Source organism: Bactrocera neohumeralis, chromosome 3, assembly GCF_024586455.1.
Source record: "Bactrocera neohumeralis isolate Rockhampton chromosome 3, APGP_CSIRO_Bneo_wtdbg2-racon-allhic-juicebox.fasta_v2, whole genome shotgun sequence".
In the NCBI taxonomy this organism is placed as follows: Eukaryota; Metazoa; Arthropoda; class Insecta; order Diptera; family Tephritidae; genus Bactrocera; species Bactrocera neohumeralis.
The window spans coordinates 20,956,003-20,974,139 of record NC_065920.1 but is presented as its reverse complement, the minus strand read 5'-3'; the positions used below and the strand labels follow the sequence as shown (position 1 = coordinate 20,974,139).

Genomic DNA, 18,137 nt, shown 5'->3' with positions numbered 1-18,137 from the left:
AGTAAAGAGATACTGCTTGGTATGATAAATGTGGAATATATGTATATGTAGAAAATATAATACCCTTCACAGTTGCATATTTTATGTCATAAAAGGGTATACAAATATTTGTATCTTGATTTTTATCGATCAATTTGTATGGCAGCTATATGCTATAGAGATCCGATCTGAACAATTTCTTCGGAGATTGTAGCAATGTCTCAGATATTTATCCGTGCTGAATTTCGTACAGTTAGCTTGCTGAATAAGAAAGTTTTCCATAGAAATACTTGATTTAGATCGGTCAGTTTGTATGGCAGCTATTAGCTATAGAAGTCCGATAATGGCGATTCCAACAAATGTGCAGCTTCTTGATGAGTAAAGAACGTGTGTTAAATTTCAGAACGATATCTCAAAAACTGAGTGATGAGTGATTAGTTCGCTTACATACAGACAAAGGGAAAGTCAGGTGGAGATGACTTAAGGGACTCAGTTCGTCTCGCTGATCATTCGTCTATATGCAATGTATACTTTATACGGTCTGAAACATTTGCGAGTCAAAAACTTTGTGCCAAACTTAATATACCTTGTACAGGGTAAAAATATATGAGTAAACACAAATGCCTTCACCCACATTTAAAGCTAAAAAGCAAGACCAAAGCAGTCGCTAATATGCATTGTCACTTTGTTCAATGCTTTGAAAATTCCACTGAATTCTTTATAGCACAATCAAAGTGGAAAACGTTTCAACCATAAGGAATTACAATAACTATTACGTTAAGCTTGTAAGCGTCACTTTTAAGCTGCCAATTCGTTGAAAAGCTGAAGACCACACCAAACAAAGACTATGCACACGAGCCAAAAGGAAACTCGAGCTCTCTGAGCTCATACCCAACATGTGGTGTAGTAGCAGAAAATTCCTGCTAATTTGTGACTTGCCACGCCAGACACTTGTATCTTGTGCTTCCACTTAACTGGTTGGGGCTACGCCCGGTGGTCAGCTCCCAAGGTGACAGCAATAAATGCAGGACAAGTGCAAGAAGTCACTGGAGTTGTAAGCTGAGACGACATTAAAGTGAATATAGTTGCTTGGTTAACTAGAACGGCTAGCGCTTAAAAGCGAGAATAAAACTGAGTCTATTTAAGGTGAATGTGAAAGCATAGGGTTTAAAAATTTATACGGGAAATTGTTGGTACTAATTGAGCCTTTTTTTAAGTCTGTCATTTGTATAAAATTTTATTAAAATTCAAAGGCCTGCCTAATTTATTAACAAGTCTTATGTACTGTAAAGACAAACATCCCTTTTTTGATTATTTAAAATAGCACGAGTTCCTAGAACCAACATCGCCCGTATAAACCCCCTTAAAAATGTGATATCGAAGCGGTGAACTAAAGGGAGGATTGGGGACACTTATTTCCTGGTCCGAATTATCAAGCGGCCCGGTGCTCGGCAACAATGCGTTGTGGGTTTTTTTCCTCAACTGTTGCAGGACCTCGGTTTTCTCTTTTCTGCACTGGTGGCAGCAAGTGATTAGATATAAATATGGGTGTGTTTTTATAGTAAATGTAAACCCGTCTGCCTTTGGAATAGATCGCCAAATTGCTTTTTAATACTTCATCATATATCGGCAAATTTCTCAGACACATGGTTCCGGCTACGGAACTCCGTATTCGATTTTTGAGTATATCGTTGTTCTTAGAAATCTGAATACTATCTCTGTTAAGCATATTTTGGAAGGACATTCATAACTTGATATTAATATGGGTCATTTCTGATATGAAGTGGAATTTATAACATTAGCCAAGGCATCACTTCACTCTTCGATGAAATAGCTTAGATCGGACTTCTACAGCATATAGCTGCCATACATCTGCTCTCATCTTCAGTCCTTTTGTCAGTTTGCCTGCTTGTATCCGGTAATTCAGGCAAATGGTAAGCGGTTTCTTTTGAGCAGACAGTTTAAATTGCCCTCTCGTTTCCTATCTTTGATGACGGAAGCAAAATACATGCTTTAACTTCTGAAGCCATTCAATTCATCATCCGTTTGAATTTCTTGGTTTTGCTCTAGTTTGTCTTCATTATTTATGTTCATGTTGTTAGGATCCTCACCTCAAGCTGCTATCGTCGCTCAATCGTGCAGATGCATTGCAAGGATGCCAAACTAGGGTTGACACGAAACCTTATTCGTGTTCAAAGCCAGGACTATAGCACCAAGCCTCTGCTGACGTAGTATCGAACGTACTGGAAGACCTGCAATGTTTTTGACGGCACGGAGGCGGCTGAGAAATTACAGAAAGACATTTTCAAGATGTCTCTTTTTTTCAGAAGTAACTGAATGCCACTGCCGTCAGCACAAGTTCGACTTTTCCAAATTGTTTGTCAAAATGTTGTTCCTACCATTGCTTCATTTCTTAATATGTCAGCTGGTCTGGGGTTTTGTTATTCATAACTAACCTACATCTTGCAGGCTGTTCAGTATTCACCATCAATTATCGATTTTTTGTTCAAAGGCTTTCATTGTAGCGTTTCGCGTTGCTCTGTTCTCTTCCTCTAATGGGAAGGTGTTCCTTCGAGGCAACCCTTTGGGGTTATTGATGCTTATTTCGAAGCGCCATCTATTCACCTCGTCACCGAAGACTCATAGAATATTTCAGGTTTTCCACGTTGAATCCTCCTCTCTTCTCCCTCTTGGTCAGCAAACCTAAGAACTTAGGCCGTCAACTGTTCGCCAAGCTGCAGCCCTTGGTGGCCTAAGCTCAGCCATTCTACTCGATCTTAGGCGTTCCTTAATTATTAGTATTATATTTGAAAATTAAAATTAGAAAATTTCTCTTCTAAAACATTTATTTTTTCTTCTATTTATATTACTCACAAAGTTGCATCACAAAAGGCACACAATAAATGGGCACACATTTATTTGATTCCATATACATATACATATTTACACACATGTACATATGTAGGCACCATATAACCTAACTGCGCAGCAAATTTTTGTTTTTGGTAAAAAGCGCAACACAAATATATTTCTAAATAAATATGTGGCAGTGTGCTTAAATTTGTTTGCATGAAAATTCCAAGTTAATAAATAGGTAAATACACGCAGAGGCAGAGGCAAAGCAAACGTAATACAAATAGAAACAAATTAAATCTTAAGTTAAATATGTGCACAACAAAGCTATTTATGCGCCACGTACACACAAGCCACAAGACAGAAGACAATTATTGCACGGCAGCAGGCAGCAAAAACAAAAACAAATACTGCAGATAATGGCTTGAAGGAATTATTAAAAGACCAATAAATAGATACATTCGTAAATGTGTAGCTGTGTGTGTGTGTGTGTGGAGAATTATTGCGGAATATTTGAAAGAACGCGACTTTTTTATTGCCAAAAGCACAAATACAAATATGTGCGCTTATAAATATGTTGTTATGTGACACGCTTAAGCAAATTTGTTGATATTATTAATTTATGCGACTCGATTGCATTAAACATACATATGTATGTACATACATGCATGTACCAATACAATTAATTTATGGTTTATGGAAGTTTCATAAAATATTATGAAATCCATGAGTTATAACGGTTAATAAAGTTTGTGTAGATGTTGCGAGAAGTGAATAATTAAAAAAATGTAGAAAATTTCAGTTCAATTAATTTATTAATAATTAAAAAACTTAATATTAAATAATTTTAATAAAAGAAAAATAAAAATAAATATTAATATTAATTTTTTTTAATTTTATTAAGAAAAGATTAATTGAACTGAAATTAATAAAGATTATGTTTTTTAATTATTAATAAATTAATTAAACTGAAATTTTCTAAATTTTTATATAATTAACTAAGTTAATAATATTTTTTAATTTAAAAAAATTTTTTTTTTTATAATTTTTTCCATTTTATTTATATTTAAAATTTAAAAATAATATTTAGAAAATGTGACTTAATTTAATTTAATAATTATTTAAGTACAAATAATATGTACATATACATATGTATATCATTTTTCAATTTTGTTGTAATTACTTACTTACTTTAGAAAAATTTATAATAATTCAGAATAATTAAACAAATTTTAATTTAATTTCTATTTTTCGTTTTCTGTTTACTATTTTTCCACACTATTTGTTTGAAAAGTTAATACTTAAAATTTAATTTAATTTAAAATAAAATTATTAAAAAAATTTGAAAAATTTAATGAAACAGATGTTTAATTTTTTATATATTACAGTTTACATATAAAACACAAAAGGAATAAAAATGTTGTGTTAAATTTTCCAATTCTAATTTTAAGTATTTTTTTTTAATTAATTAATTAATCATTAAATTTTTAATTTTTTTCTGAGTTTTTTTTTAAACATTGTTCACTAAAAAATATTAAAATATTTAGTTACAAAAAATCAATAAAATTTTTCTTAATTATTCTTTTTTTTACTTATAAACTAATTTATTTGACAATTTTAACGTAAGATATTAAAATATTTAGTTACAAAAAATTAATAAAATGTTTCGTAATTATTTTTTTTTTACTTATTAACTAATTTATTTGACAATTTTAACGTAAGATTTTCATTACTTACTTTTTTTTATAAAAAAATTATTAAATAAAATAAATAAATAATTTATACAAATATTTTAATTATTTCTAAATGAAGTTAATAAAAATTTATTTTAAAAATTGTAAAATTTTTATTAAATTATTTAATAATTAATTATTAAGTTATTTAAAATTTATTTAATAATTAATTTAATAATTAATTATTAATTTTAACAATATCTTGTTTTTACTTACTCTTTCTTATTATAAAAAATTATTAGTTAGAGTATGTGTAAAATTTTAATTAATTTTCGATTTAAATTTTTTTTAAATTATTAATTAATTATTAAATTTTTTTCCTCATTTATTTCTCTTCAAACAATGTTTACTAAAATACATTTAAAACTTTAGTTACAAAAGATTAATAAAATTGTTTTAATAAATGTGTTTAAATTATTTTTATTTTTTGAAGATTTATTAAGTAATTAATAGTATTTTCTTATTTACTTTTTTATAAAGACTTTTAATTAAAATAAATATCTAAATAATAGAAATGTTTCAGTTATTTCTAAATTTAATTAATTATTTTTTTTAACTGTTAACTCAAAATTGTTAAAATTTTCTATTATTATTATATTTTATTTATTATTACTATTTTTTAAATTTTATTGTATATACTAAATTAATTGAAAAATTAAAAAGTTTAATCAAAAATTTTACGTTCTTAGATAATTAATTATTAAATTCACTAAAAAAATTTAAATAAAAAAATTATTAATTTTAAACTAATTTAAATTTGGTTAAAAAAGTATAAATAAAAAAAAAATTAATAAGTTTAAAAAAAATTAAATTGAATACATTTATTATTTTAATATTTTCTTTGAATTTATTCACTTTATTATTGTTTTATTTCAATTTTAATTTTTAATAAAATTTAAATTAGTTTAAAATTAATAATAAATCCAGTTTAAATTAGTTTAAGCAATTTAATTATTATATTTAACTTATTAAATTCATTTAATAATTAAATAAATTCAATTTTTTAATTACAAGTAAACTACCTTAAATTAAATTTTACATATTTTTTGATAATTAATTTTTCAGAAAAATAGTAGAAAATAAAATAAATTAAAGAATATTTAGGAAAAATTAAGAATTTTTTCGATTATTGTTAAAAATGTATATTATATATTAAAAAAATGATTAATTATTTGTAATTAATAAAATTTATTTATATTTAGTATTTCTATTATTATTTACTTTATTTTCTTATGCCAAAAATATTTAAATGCAAACTTTTACCAAATGTTATCTCGCTTGAACTCTGCACCCGCCTGACTCACCTGCTTTCGTTGTAAATAACAGGCTTTTATAAAAAAGAATATCTTCTCTGTGACATCTGCAAAACAATTGACTCATTTGCTTGGAATTAAGTCCATACACACATACAATGTAACATAAATACTTCCCGCAATGGTTGGAAAATAAAATCTTTCTGTGGTTGTCTGCACTCATGTGACATCTCAGGGCTGAGTTCTTTCAACGCAATCGGTTGAAGATGAATTGTATTGTAAATTTCATGCAGTGCATGCCAACATGCTGACAGTCATTAAGAATTTATGACATTACTCAACTTCGTGGTGGAAGCCACCAACTGCCTGACCGAGGCGAAACCTTGACTAACTTCTTTAACAGACCATTTTATATACCGCCTATGCTCAAACCCATATGTTTTAATATCAACTTATATATTTACTAACTTCACAGTCATATATTAAGTTATTCAGTGCATGCAAATATTTATGCTAGCATTTTTTTGTCAAGCAAATTATTTATATTTATTTTAATTTTTTTACTCCTTTTCAATTAATTATTCGAATAAACGAATTTTGGTTCTACCTGTGCAGGTACATGTTTATACTTACATATGTATGAGGGCGCCTCACAGCAGGTGTTTTGAATTGCTAATTTTTGCGTTACTGCCCAGCCCTCACATCTGTGTACATATGTACACACATATGTGTATATACATGTTTGTATGTGTCCAAATATTAGTTTGGTGGATTTTGATATATTTACTATATTTACAGATAAGATTAAGTGGGATTTTTGGCAATAAGCTTAAGTAAATTGCAAAATTTAGATAACGCTTAAGGTTGATTAGGTTTCTAAGTAGGGAAAGTTAAAGTTTTTGCTTCAAAGATTTTTACTCAATAATTTTTATTTATTTATTTATTTATTTGTTTTTGCGGGTGAGGGGGTGGAAAATGCCTTCATCAGTGGTATCGTCATAGCAGCGGTACGGCTTGTCCATGAGTCTAGATCCTTTATTAGCCGTGCCATCCATCTGCCGCGATTTTCAGTCTCCCATCTTTGTTGCCATGTTGTTATTGTTTCTTCTTCTTTAGCTCATACAACTTCCTCCTTTCGTAGAAGGTCAGTTGGGACCGCTTATAACTAATATTGCCTCACCTGACACTGTTCGGTAGGCTAATGCAACGCTGAGGGCTCCAGTGCGGTGCACTATGGCCACTACCTTACGCCGGTTTTCCTTTTTAAGCACGTCTGCTCAGATCTCAGCTCTGTATATTAGGACGCTGATTGTCGTCGACATTAGGAGCTTTCTCTTTTCTTGGCTGGGGCTCCCTATGTTGGCCATTAGTTTGCTAAGTTGCGATGAGATTTTTGCTGCTTTCCCCCGGCGTGCTGGATTTGTACCCCGAAGGTAAGCTTAATATCCAGCCTTCCGTATAGGCCCCTTGCATACTTTTTCGATGGCTATGTGCTTATTTGCGTGAAATGCTTGCGTCCATATCATGACCTAAGTTCTCTGTGTCTCTTGCTATAATTACTGCTGCAATGTCGTCCGGCATTTTGAGTTTTAGTATAGTGTCGTGGCTGATATTCCACAAGTCTGGGTTTGTAATGGATTCCTGTGCTACTCCTGACGTGACCGCTATCTGTCGTGATCTCTCTCTAGTTCGGTACAGCAGTTTTGTTGAAGGCATTTCGGACATCTAAAGTCGCCAGCAGCACTATTATTTTGTATTTATGCCGTCAGCGTTGTGCGGCTTCTACACTTTCAATGACACATTTTATAGGTCCTAGAGTTGATCTGCCGGATGTAAAACCATGTTGTCTAAGGGAAAGTACTCCAGGATTGTTAAAACCGCTTAGAATCTGGTAGCCTTTCATACATCTTTCCCGCTGTGTCAAGCATGCATGACGGTATGCTGATGGTAAGTCGGGGTCTCCTTTCCCCTTACTGATTAACACCAGCCGTTGCTTTTTCCAGGGTTCAGGGAATATTCCGGCTTTGAGACAGGCGTTGAACATGTTCAGTAGTACTGCCGGCCGCTCTGCAGCGATTATTTTCAGGATTTCTGCCTGGGACCTCGTCCCGGCCGTGTGATTTGTTGGCCTTGAGCTTGCCAGTGGCTAGTTGCAGCTCTTGGGGGGTAAACTGGGTGATTTGCAGAGATCTTAGAGTGTGTTCTGGATCACTAGCTTTTTTTTCTTGTGTGGGGAAGAGTGCGTTTACGATGTGATTCATTTTGGCAGCGGTTAAGTCAGGTGGCTTTGATTAAGCGCCGAGTTTTTTCATTATAATTTAAACTAGAGTCCCCAGTTTTTGTTTCCACGCATAGTCAAATTAAAATAATGGAATTTTATACATTTATTAATCTAAAAAAATTAAAAAGCTTTAAAAAATTATAAATTTTTTTTCAAACAAAAATAAAGTAGTCTTCCGATTTGCTAGCTCAAAATTATTTTATTCCAACGTCTGCCTTCTAATTGTTTTGTTGTTGTGTAAATAAACAAACTAGTAAATAAAATCAAACTAGCTTTGAAAACTCATATGCACAAACAAACTATTTATGTACTCATTTATATTTACATTTCTAATCTCTTACGTGAACGGTAGCAAGTGTATTTTGCCCTGGTTCCGGGAAGTTAGATATAGCATTGTCTGTGAGTCAAGAGTAAATCACATTAAAATAACTGAAAATAACTTATAGTGGGCGAGCAATGCGGCAAAAAGAATTCTGGAAATTAAATTTCACTTTCTTTGTATTTATTTGCAGTTAAATAAATAAAAAATGTTTTGACTTAGTAAATAGCGCAATTGCGGACTAATAAATAAATAATGCTAGACATAAGATAATACCTAGAAAGACAAAAAAATAAATAGTAGTTGTGCAATTAAACTGCATAAAAGGCGGGAGATAGCGACGTAGTTAGTACGACGTTTACAGTTATGCGCCTTTCAACGAGTTAGAAATTAGTGTGTTGGCTTCAGGTTTTGGGGATGCGAATATAAATATTTTTTTTTTAATTTAAAAATGGATTACAATAATTTTGAAAATTATATTGCAACAATTTTGAAAAATTTTTCTGACATGAAAATACATTTTTTTGGGAAAATTTTTTTGAAAATTATATTAAAATAATTTTGAAAATTTTTATGTATATTTTTCTTGAAAAATTTTTTTGAAAAAATTGTATAAAATAATTTTGAAAATTATTTAAAAAGTGAATTTTTTGATATTAAAAAAAATTTTGAACAAAATATTTGAAAATTATATTAAAAAATTTTTATTTTGAAAGTTATTTTTTAGAAAAAAATTTTGAAAATTATATTAAAATCAATTTGAAAATTATATTAAAATAATTTTGAAAAAATGAATATTTTTTTGAAAAAATTTTTTTGACTACAAAATTTTTGAAAAATTACATATTTTACATTAAAATAATTTTTGAAAATTTTTGAATTGAAATAATTTTGAAAAATAATTTGAACATTATTCCTATTTGAAAAATTTTTGAAATTTGAAAATTTTTTGAAATATTTTTGATTGAAAAATTTTATTTGAAAATTATATTAAAATAATTTTGAAATTTTTTTAATTGAAAAAATTTTATTTCGAACAAAAATATTTGAAAATTATTTTAAAATAATTTAGAAAATTTTTGTTAATTTTGAAAAATGAATCTCTTGTCACATGGGAAAGAATTCTGATCTATTTAATTGTAGTGTTTTGACTAAAGAAATTTTTTCAGAAAAAAAAATATAATCAAATGCGTTTCTAAGCACAGTGCTAGTCTTTATGCAACATATCGATAATAACGCCAAAAAACAAACATACAAACATATGTAATTTCCACTGAAATAATTTCTGCTCTAATTAATAAAATATAAAAAATTCTCTTAAATTTGATATCATAAAAAAAAGAAAAATGTTCCTTGAAAATTTATTTATTTTAAAATTATTTATTATGGAGACACAACTACGCTGCTGTTATCCGCTTAAGAAAAAAAGACACTTTCGCTGTAGTCTGTGCTACTGACACTTGCCATTATTTTAACCCAACAGTAACTCTCTGCAATTCCGCAGTTCCAGACCGGGTCGACCGCCAAAACGTGGCCCCGTCGGTTTGTCGCTGCCGCCCACACACCTGTCGCAACATCCGCAGTTGAAGAAGCATCGACTGGATAATGGTGACTACGCATACGAGAATGGCCATATTGCTGGTGAGTAAAAAAATTTATGTATTTTTTATTTATTAGTTTTTAAGGTTAAAAAATACTTGATAGTAAAAATATTTGAGGGTTATTCTAGACCCACTTAAACAAGACCCAAACTTCAGGCCTCGATTCTAGAAAACAATTTACTTTTTATATATTGAAACAATAAAATATTCGATAGCGAAAATGACGGATGGTACAACTTTTATTCCAAATAAATCCAAATGATATGCCTATCTTCAGGAGCTTTTTATATTGAAATTTCGAAAATGACGGCCCATCCCATCATCCAAATGATATGCCCATCCTCGGAATCTCACTTTCAAAAGGACCTCAGGGGGCAACATTGATTCTAGGAACTCGTTCTATCTGAAACAAAATAAAAAATGGTTCTTATTCTAAATAAGTCTTGTTATTTAAGTTTTTAGCTTAACTTGGTTCAAAGTGGAAAACTTGAAAAAAGTAAAACTTCTGATCGAAAATTACAAGAAAATGTATGTGTTTTGACTTCACCCTGTGGACATGTTACAGTAATTGGACCTCATCCTTGATATAGAGCACTTAAAGCCTTTTACATATAGCACCCATGGATCTGGCCGGCAGTGCATTGCTATGAATTGCTGTCAGACTCCGGAAGACCGGAAACAATATGGGTTCCAGAAAGATCCTCTCAGACTTCGACTGCGTTCCTGATAAATTGAACCACTGTGTCACGGAGTCTACTCCTAATGACATCTCCGCGCGCATATAACTCCGAGGGATTTACATATGTATGGGCGGGCTGGAGTCGTTGGAGAAGAGGCGTAGAGTGCTTTTTCTCATAATAATCGAATATCAATGGGAAGTTTTGAGGGGGAGTCTTCCGTCGAGAGCTCTCAATAGTGTCTTTCAAGCACAAGTGGGAGTCATTCAGGTAGCAGGAGATGTACTTCTCCGAAAAGCGGGTTATTTTAGAGAGGTATGCATCCTCTCTGATAACAGAGTTGCTATACAGACCTTTAGCTAGCAGACAGTGGCATCTAGTTGCTTCGATAATAAACTTGTCTAGGTGCCTGGAATTGTCAGAAACTGTAAAGTCGAAGACCATGTAAGAAAGGCACTTCTACCCAAATCCCATTAAGATGGGAATGAGTAGCAATTCCCTTGTTTTCGTGCATTCGAGCGCTGGATCTAGAGGCCTCGCGCAAACTCAGCAAGCGTTGGTTAGCAAACAGTACTTATGGTGTTTCGAGAACCTTCTGGCCCAGAGTGGAACGTAAAAGCTCGATGGAAATGCTAGCTCTTAGCGAGGTTCACATCACTGCAATGTTGGATATACTAACTGTACGCTGTCCCCTGGCACTCACGCGGTGAAACTTAAGATTTGGAAGACGCACCTTGTCAAAGTGGCAAGGAGGAATATGACTTGGAAACATCTAGACACTTTTTTCTATACTGTCCAGTTTTCGTCAGAAATCGGTGGAAGCATCTCGGTTGCCATACTTTCTACGGACTCGAAACGTTAGCTGGAAGTGATATTAGCCGCCTGAATAAAGTTTTAGCATGCTATAGGTGTTTTGTCGATATGCGACGGTCTTTTAGATCAATACCTAAGAGTTTTGGGTGTCGCAACGGCTCTAAATGCCTTAGTTCGACTATCCATGGCCACACAAAAAATCAGCCTACTTATCTAATCTAACCTATAGGTAACCTACTGTGAATCCACAGCTAAAATTTCAATTGTAAACTTTTCTGAATAGTTGGTCATCCGATTTGAGAAATGAAGTTTCGATTTCGACTCGCATTGGAGAGGCATATTTTGTTTTTGAACCCAAACTGTTCTTCCAAACAAAAAAAAAAAAAAATACCAAGTCTTTGAAAGCCTTAGAATGGTTGACTCCTTCACAATAAACACGAACCGAAAATTAAGTACTTGAATTATTTTTTAAATTACTTCAGCATACTTTATATGGTTCAGCTTTCTCTAAAGTATTTTATTACTGTCAAAAATATTATCTAAATCAAATAATTTTGACGAAAACTTGCGAATTTCACATTTTTGTGGAATTCTCACAATTTTCTCCGAAAGAAATTTCTCATTTTCCACGCCGAAAGCAAGAATGCCAAATCGAAAATCGCAAATCAATCAAAACTCATCGCCAGCAGCCGTTGAAATTACAGCAACAACAAGCGCAAATAATCGGTTTGTTTGTATGTATGTAAGCAAGGCATCATCAATGCCAAATCAATAATAGCCAAGCAACAGCAAGCGCAGCATTAACAAAAACAACAGCAACATCAAGGTAAAACGAACTTCATACAACAATGCCAAACCACAATGGCAGACAATAAACAACAATAAGTAATTGCAGCGACGAATGCAACAAAACAGTTAATAATCCGCATGTACAACAAAAAAAAAAAAAAACAAAAAAAATAACATCAATAGTAAACGCAAAAGGAAATCGCAAGAGAAATGCAAAAAAAAGTTGGATAAACCGAAAAAACAGTTGAAAAGTGGTTGGGAATGCTGCAAAGAAAAGTATCAGTTCCAGGTTTTGACTGAAAGATCACTGTAATTCCACAGAAACATAATTCATGGCTGGCTGACTTGCTGCTACGTCGGTTGGTTAGATTTGACGGCGACGTTGCTGCTCGGCCGGATTTGTGTGATGTGACTCTGTCTGTCCGTTCGTGTTGTCTGCCATTATGTTTGCAACAAACCACGAATATGTGTGGTATTTATTATTCTCTGCTACACATCCGCTCAATCACTTGCAATTGGGTAGCTGCCGCGGCTGATAGCAGCGTTGCACAATTGCATTCGAAATGGAATGGAAAGAAATCATTTTAGGCCTCGCAGAAATGATCGTGCAGCGAAAATTGCGAGTTTATTTATTGACAGAGTTGCGAGTTGTACTAAGTTGTTGTTGTAAGATGTGGCACTGTGGTTGAAATGCTGACTGGATGTTGTTAAATATTTTTTATGAGACCTTTCAATTCGTTCGCTTATGTTGATTTTTCATATGCCAAACCTCGAAACTGAGATCCTTTATGCGGGAATCATAGGAAATTAGGACGGAGTCCCTCGATTCTTACAGATGAGATGAAACGAGCGGTAGCAGCCGTGATCACCTCACGGGGTTGACGTTGTCAACGATTACGTCCGTAGGAATGTCTAGTGCGCCGTGGATGTTCTTAGTAAATTCTGTGAAGCCGTCCCAGTTAACTTTTTTAAAGTTTACAGCGATTTTCCACAGAAATAAAGTCGGGGGTTTCTTGATCGAGACGATTATGAATAGGTTGTCTGAAGTGAGAGTTAGAATGAACCACCATTTACATTATTGGTACTCATAATTCTGGTGAGAGCTTCGACATTCATTATGTAGAATGACTCACCGTCTGTCTGTTTCGCCGGCTGAATCCTCCTCCAATCATTTGACAGGCAGGAATACGAAATATCGTGATGCCGAAGTTGCGTGGTACCGAACAGTTCGGCCACAAAGCAGGGCACCTATATTCGTGTGATATCCTGTAGATCAATATGTTACTGGGATGATGTACTATATATATTTATTAATTCGAACTCTACATCGCCTGGTTTAAAACTGGTAGTCATGCTGCCTATTTGATCTCCTTGGAACCGTTGAGATCCTTTATTGACCACTTGACCATAGTGAGACTAGATGGCGGTGAACTAGGTGCAATTTGCACAGCCACATTACTTGTGATCCACTCCTTATATTTCATTGCTTGGACTTAATGCCAGCACGGTTAGGGAGGATACGGAGCAACTCTACTGTACGGTATTGCTCTTAGGATTCCCAACCTAACTTACTACTTACCTATCCAAACAGGATTAGACGTTGAAATAAATGACCTTGGTCGGATAAAAACCGGGTCAATTGCAGCAGGTACCTGCTGACATCTAAAACCTCTGCTGTACTTTGGGTCCGGTACCCGGTTGCAATATAACTCCACGTTCAACTGACAAAGAGGTAGTTCTTCCCGCACTTGGATCGTCAATTGCAGTAAGGCAGAATCAGCTGTAGTAGAGTTCTATTAGTGAAGTAAGTATGTTTTCCTATGACATGGAATTGCCGATTCTTTTAAAATTCTTTAAAAATTATGTAAATACCCAAATCGCAAAATAACACACAGTACTTAAATCAAAGTAAGCCTCATGATGATTACGATTGTGCAGCTTAAGTGTGCACACATACATGCATACATACATACACTCGTGGGCATTCGTTTGATTTGCGTTTTCACTGCATTGCCAAAGCAAATCATCATAAAATTCGCTCATTGCTGAGCGCGCTGCATAAATGAATGGCTGTTGGGTGGACCAAATGACTGACTGACTGACCACAAAAGCAGAGGAAATCTTAAGAGATAAACGCTATAACGTTTTTGCGAATTGCGCAGAGAAATCGGCTTAAATTTATTGTTGTTATACGCAACATGCCGAACACAAGATGGTTGCAATTGTCTGCGAACAGTTAAACTGGAGTAAGCATGGGTCGAAAGGAAGGCACCACCAAAATGCAGCCATATCACTTTTTGTATGGAGATGAAGCACAAATGCCACAAAAGCGAAAAATACAATGCAATAACAATCATTTAATTGGGATTTACAAACAATTAGGTTATTAAAAGCTCTGTTGACTTCCTGAGCCGATGATATGTTGGTCGTTGGGACGTGATATGAATTCTTGAAGGGGTACATAACTGAAGTATTAGTAAAAATGCTTAAGGAACATATAGTAAATGTGTAATAAGACGAGAACACTTACATCAATTAACTTAGAAACATTATTTTTTAAACACTGCAACCTTGTTTTAGTACCGAGAACACTCGAATACTTTATATTCTTGCTTTAGAAATCATTTTCGGGGTTAAAAGTCTCTTTTTAAACAAAGACATCTTTCACTTCGTAATTTGGAACAATATTCAGTAGTTAACTAAACCTGGAAAGTAACTCAGTAGAACATATAGGAAAGCTATATACAATCGTGATCAGTTCTTGAATACCGCATCCGTAGTTTTGAAATTGAGAATCCTCGAATACTTTATTATCCTCTTCTGGTTACTAAAATTACACTTTTTGAACAATTTCCTTATTTTCGGGTCTTCAAACTCTTTTTTACAACAAAAAGTGTATTCGCAGCCTTTGATTGGTAGCATTTCTTAGTCTCGTTTCGCTGGCTGGTCCCTACGGGTTAAACAATACAAACAAAAATAGAATCGCGAGCTGTGTGGAAGCGCCATCTTGTGCACATGTCAACCAAGTTCAGTTCTTCCATTTTTGGCAACAAAAAGTTTGTTAGCATCGAACGATATCGCCATTAGACGTTGCGTCCAACAGCATGAAAAAATAATGATTCCACCAGCGACAGGCATTTTTCGGGATGCATGGGCCTTCTGAAAAATGGTTGCTCTTCACCCCAAATCAATTTTGCTTTTTACGTAGCCATTCAACCAGAAATAGCCTCATCGCTGAACAAAAGTTGTCGATAAAAAAGCGGATTTTCTGCCAACTTTTCTAGGGCCCATTCACTGAAAATTTCTTGATTGGACTTTCCGAATGGACCACCTAAGACGCAGCCGCGGTCAACATTTACATGAAATTATCTTCAAAAAGTAAATGTCATGAACCAATCTAACGTTTCAAATAAAGAACCGATGAGATTTTGCAAATTTTATTTCAAGCCTTAAAAAATCACCCGATACTTTGAACAGTATATGATAAGTTTGCTAGGAAGTGTGTAACACCCAGAAGGAAATATCGGAGACTCACAAAGAATATAGACCATTTTTAATAAAAAAATGCAGTTTTTACGTCCTCAATCGTAGCCTATCGCGCTTCCTTTCATGAACCTCTTTAGTTTTGGAGACAAAAAAGTCACAGAAGGCCAGGTATGGGGATTACCACATCTTCAATGTGTTGTTTTTTGGTCGAATATTCGCACACGTGCAACGATGCTTGAGCATGGGAGTCATCATAGTGCAGAAGCCAATTTTGTTTCTTTTCAAATTGCACATAACTTTATTGATCGTACGAACCTTTGCTAAGAACTGGGTCAAACTACGTCAAGTGTTACCTAAAAATTTCAGCCTTCAATAACTTTAACAAAAAAAAGAATTTTGACGAAATATTTATATCACGGGGTATGCGTCTGGTTCCCTTCGTAATGAACTACTAATTTTCAAAATCGGAGTTTTTTCGAAATTTTCAGGGACCACTTGACGTGGTTTGACCCAACTCATGATGCACGGCATCCCTGCAATCCAAGAAAACTGCAAGCAAAACCTTCACAGACTCAGGCGGCAACTTCCATTGGAACTATTGAGCTTTGGTTTCCATGTCATACCATTATTCGTTACCAGTTATGGCCCTCAGGACCAGATCTGGATCATCGCGAATTGATTCCGACATCTCCTGAGCAATGTCAACGCTACGCTGTTTTTCGTCGAAAATGAGTTAGAAAAAAAAGATGTTTGGAGGCGACAGCTGTCAAAAATTAACTACACTTTCAAAATGGCCGACCTTGTCAGCATGAGTAAGGGCTACGAGTACCATAGTTACCTTAGTTTTTGAGTTATCTTTCTGAAATTTTGCAGACATTCTTTTCTCTCCAATCATCTGCTAATTTTTCGAAACCGCCGATATCGGACTACTATAGCATATAGCTGGCATACAAAATGAACGATCGAGACAATGTGTTTGTAGGAAAAGCTTTTTCATTTGTCCATATATCTTTACGAAATTTGACATGGACTTTTGTCTAAAGCATCCCTACAATATCCCAGCAAATTGTGCAGATCGGAGCACTATAGCGTATAGCTGCCATATAAACTGACCGCTCGGAATAAAGTCCTTGTATGGAAAACTTTTTTGTTTGACAACAAATCGTTACAAAATTTGAGATACCTTATTTTCTGAGACAGCGCTACAAACTCTGAACAAATCGTTCAGATCGGACTACTATAGCATATAGCTGCCATATAAACTGATCGTTCAAAATCAAGATAAAAATCTTTTTATACCCTTTATGCTATAAGAAATTCAACTGTGAAGGGTATTAGGTGAAGTTAACGTTATGTTACTTTTCATAACAAAATTAATAAATGTTATTGTTAAGGTAGTTAAACTTTGTTTCTAAATCTAGCAGCAGTTAAACATAATATAGTGCAACATTTAATGAAATACTCTGATTTCCAATTACGTCTGAGTTTTACTATTGTATGTATGTATTTATTTTATTTTAATTTCTCCATTTTTCGAATTTTTCCTGTTTTTGGTTTTTTTTATAAATTTTCGGAATTTCTTTCTTTGCTTTGTTACAATAAAATCAATATCCTTTCATTTCCAAATTAATAGATTTTTCACAAAGCACAAATATGTACATTTGTACATGTATACATGAATACATACTATGCATATTGATGTATATACAAACATACATACATACACACATTAATTGATCTGCAATTACACGCGTTTATTTTGAATCGTTCATTCTACTTTATTTTTAATTTCAATTTTTGACATTTATCACGCCCCCTACTTCGATTACCACACTACACCAACTACATACAGCAATAACAATAGCAATTACATTAATATTTTCATCTATACATATGTACTACACAGGTATCTACATAAGTGTTCGAGCTTCTCAACGCAAATGCGTTCATGATTTGTCGAAAATTCCGCTTTCAATCGCCGATTCGTACAATCAATTCCCTCAAATCGGCAAATCTTTTTAAGATTTCTATGGAAATATACACAAATACAAGATTTTTTTTTGTATGTATGCATTACCGATCGACGCGCTGCCGATCTGTCTTGCCATGCTTCTTCACAATGCGCTGAGTGCATCTCTCATTGCTACCTTTATTTTAAGTGAATTCTTTTTTATTGAAGTCCAATTTTTTTTCTTCTTTCAATATTTGCGAATTTTGCCTTGTCATCTTTGCGGCGTTGCTTTTACATCGGCCAACAACATTTACAATACATTTATTGTTGTTATTGATTTGTTTTAAATGCTATTTTCTATGGTTTGATCTTTGGCTATGGAAGCCGCACTTTGCTTTCTCA

At 33.4% G+C, this 18,137-nt stretch overlaps 1 protein-coding gene across 4 annotated transcripts in view; it reads left to right on the top strand.

The window, feature by feature from the left end:
• The window catches only part of LOC126752806 (uncharacterized), a 67,801-nt gene that overhangs the window by 28,646 nt on the left and 21,018 nt on the right, over positions 1 to 18,137 (top strand). For 3 of the 4 annotated variants that reach the window (XM_050463792.1, XM_050463791.1, XM_050463794.1), the window contains exon 4: positions 9,902 to 10,059. In XM_050463792.1, the coding sequence (XP_050319749.1) occupies positions 9,902 to 10,059 (158 nt within the window). The remainder of the gene's footprint in view (positions 1 to 9,901; positions 10,060 to 18,137) is intronic. The other variant, XM_050463793.1, reaches the window with a different exon arrangement.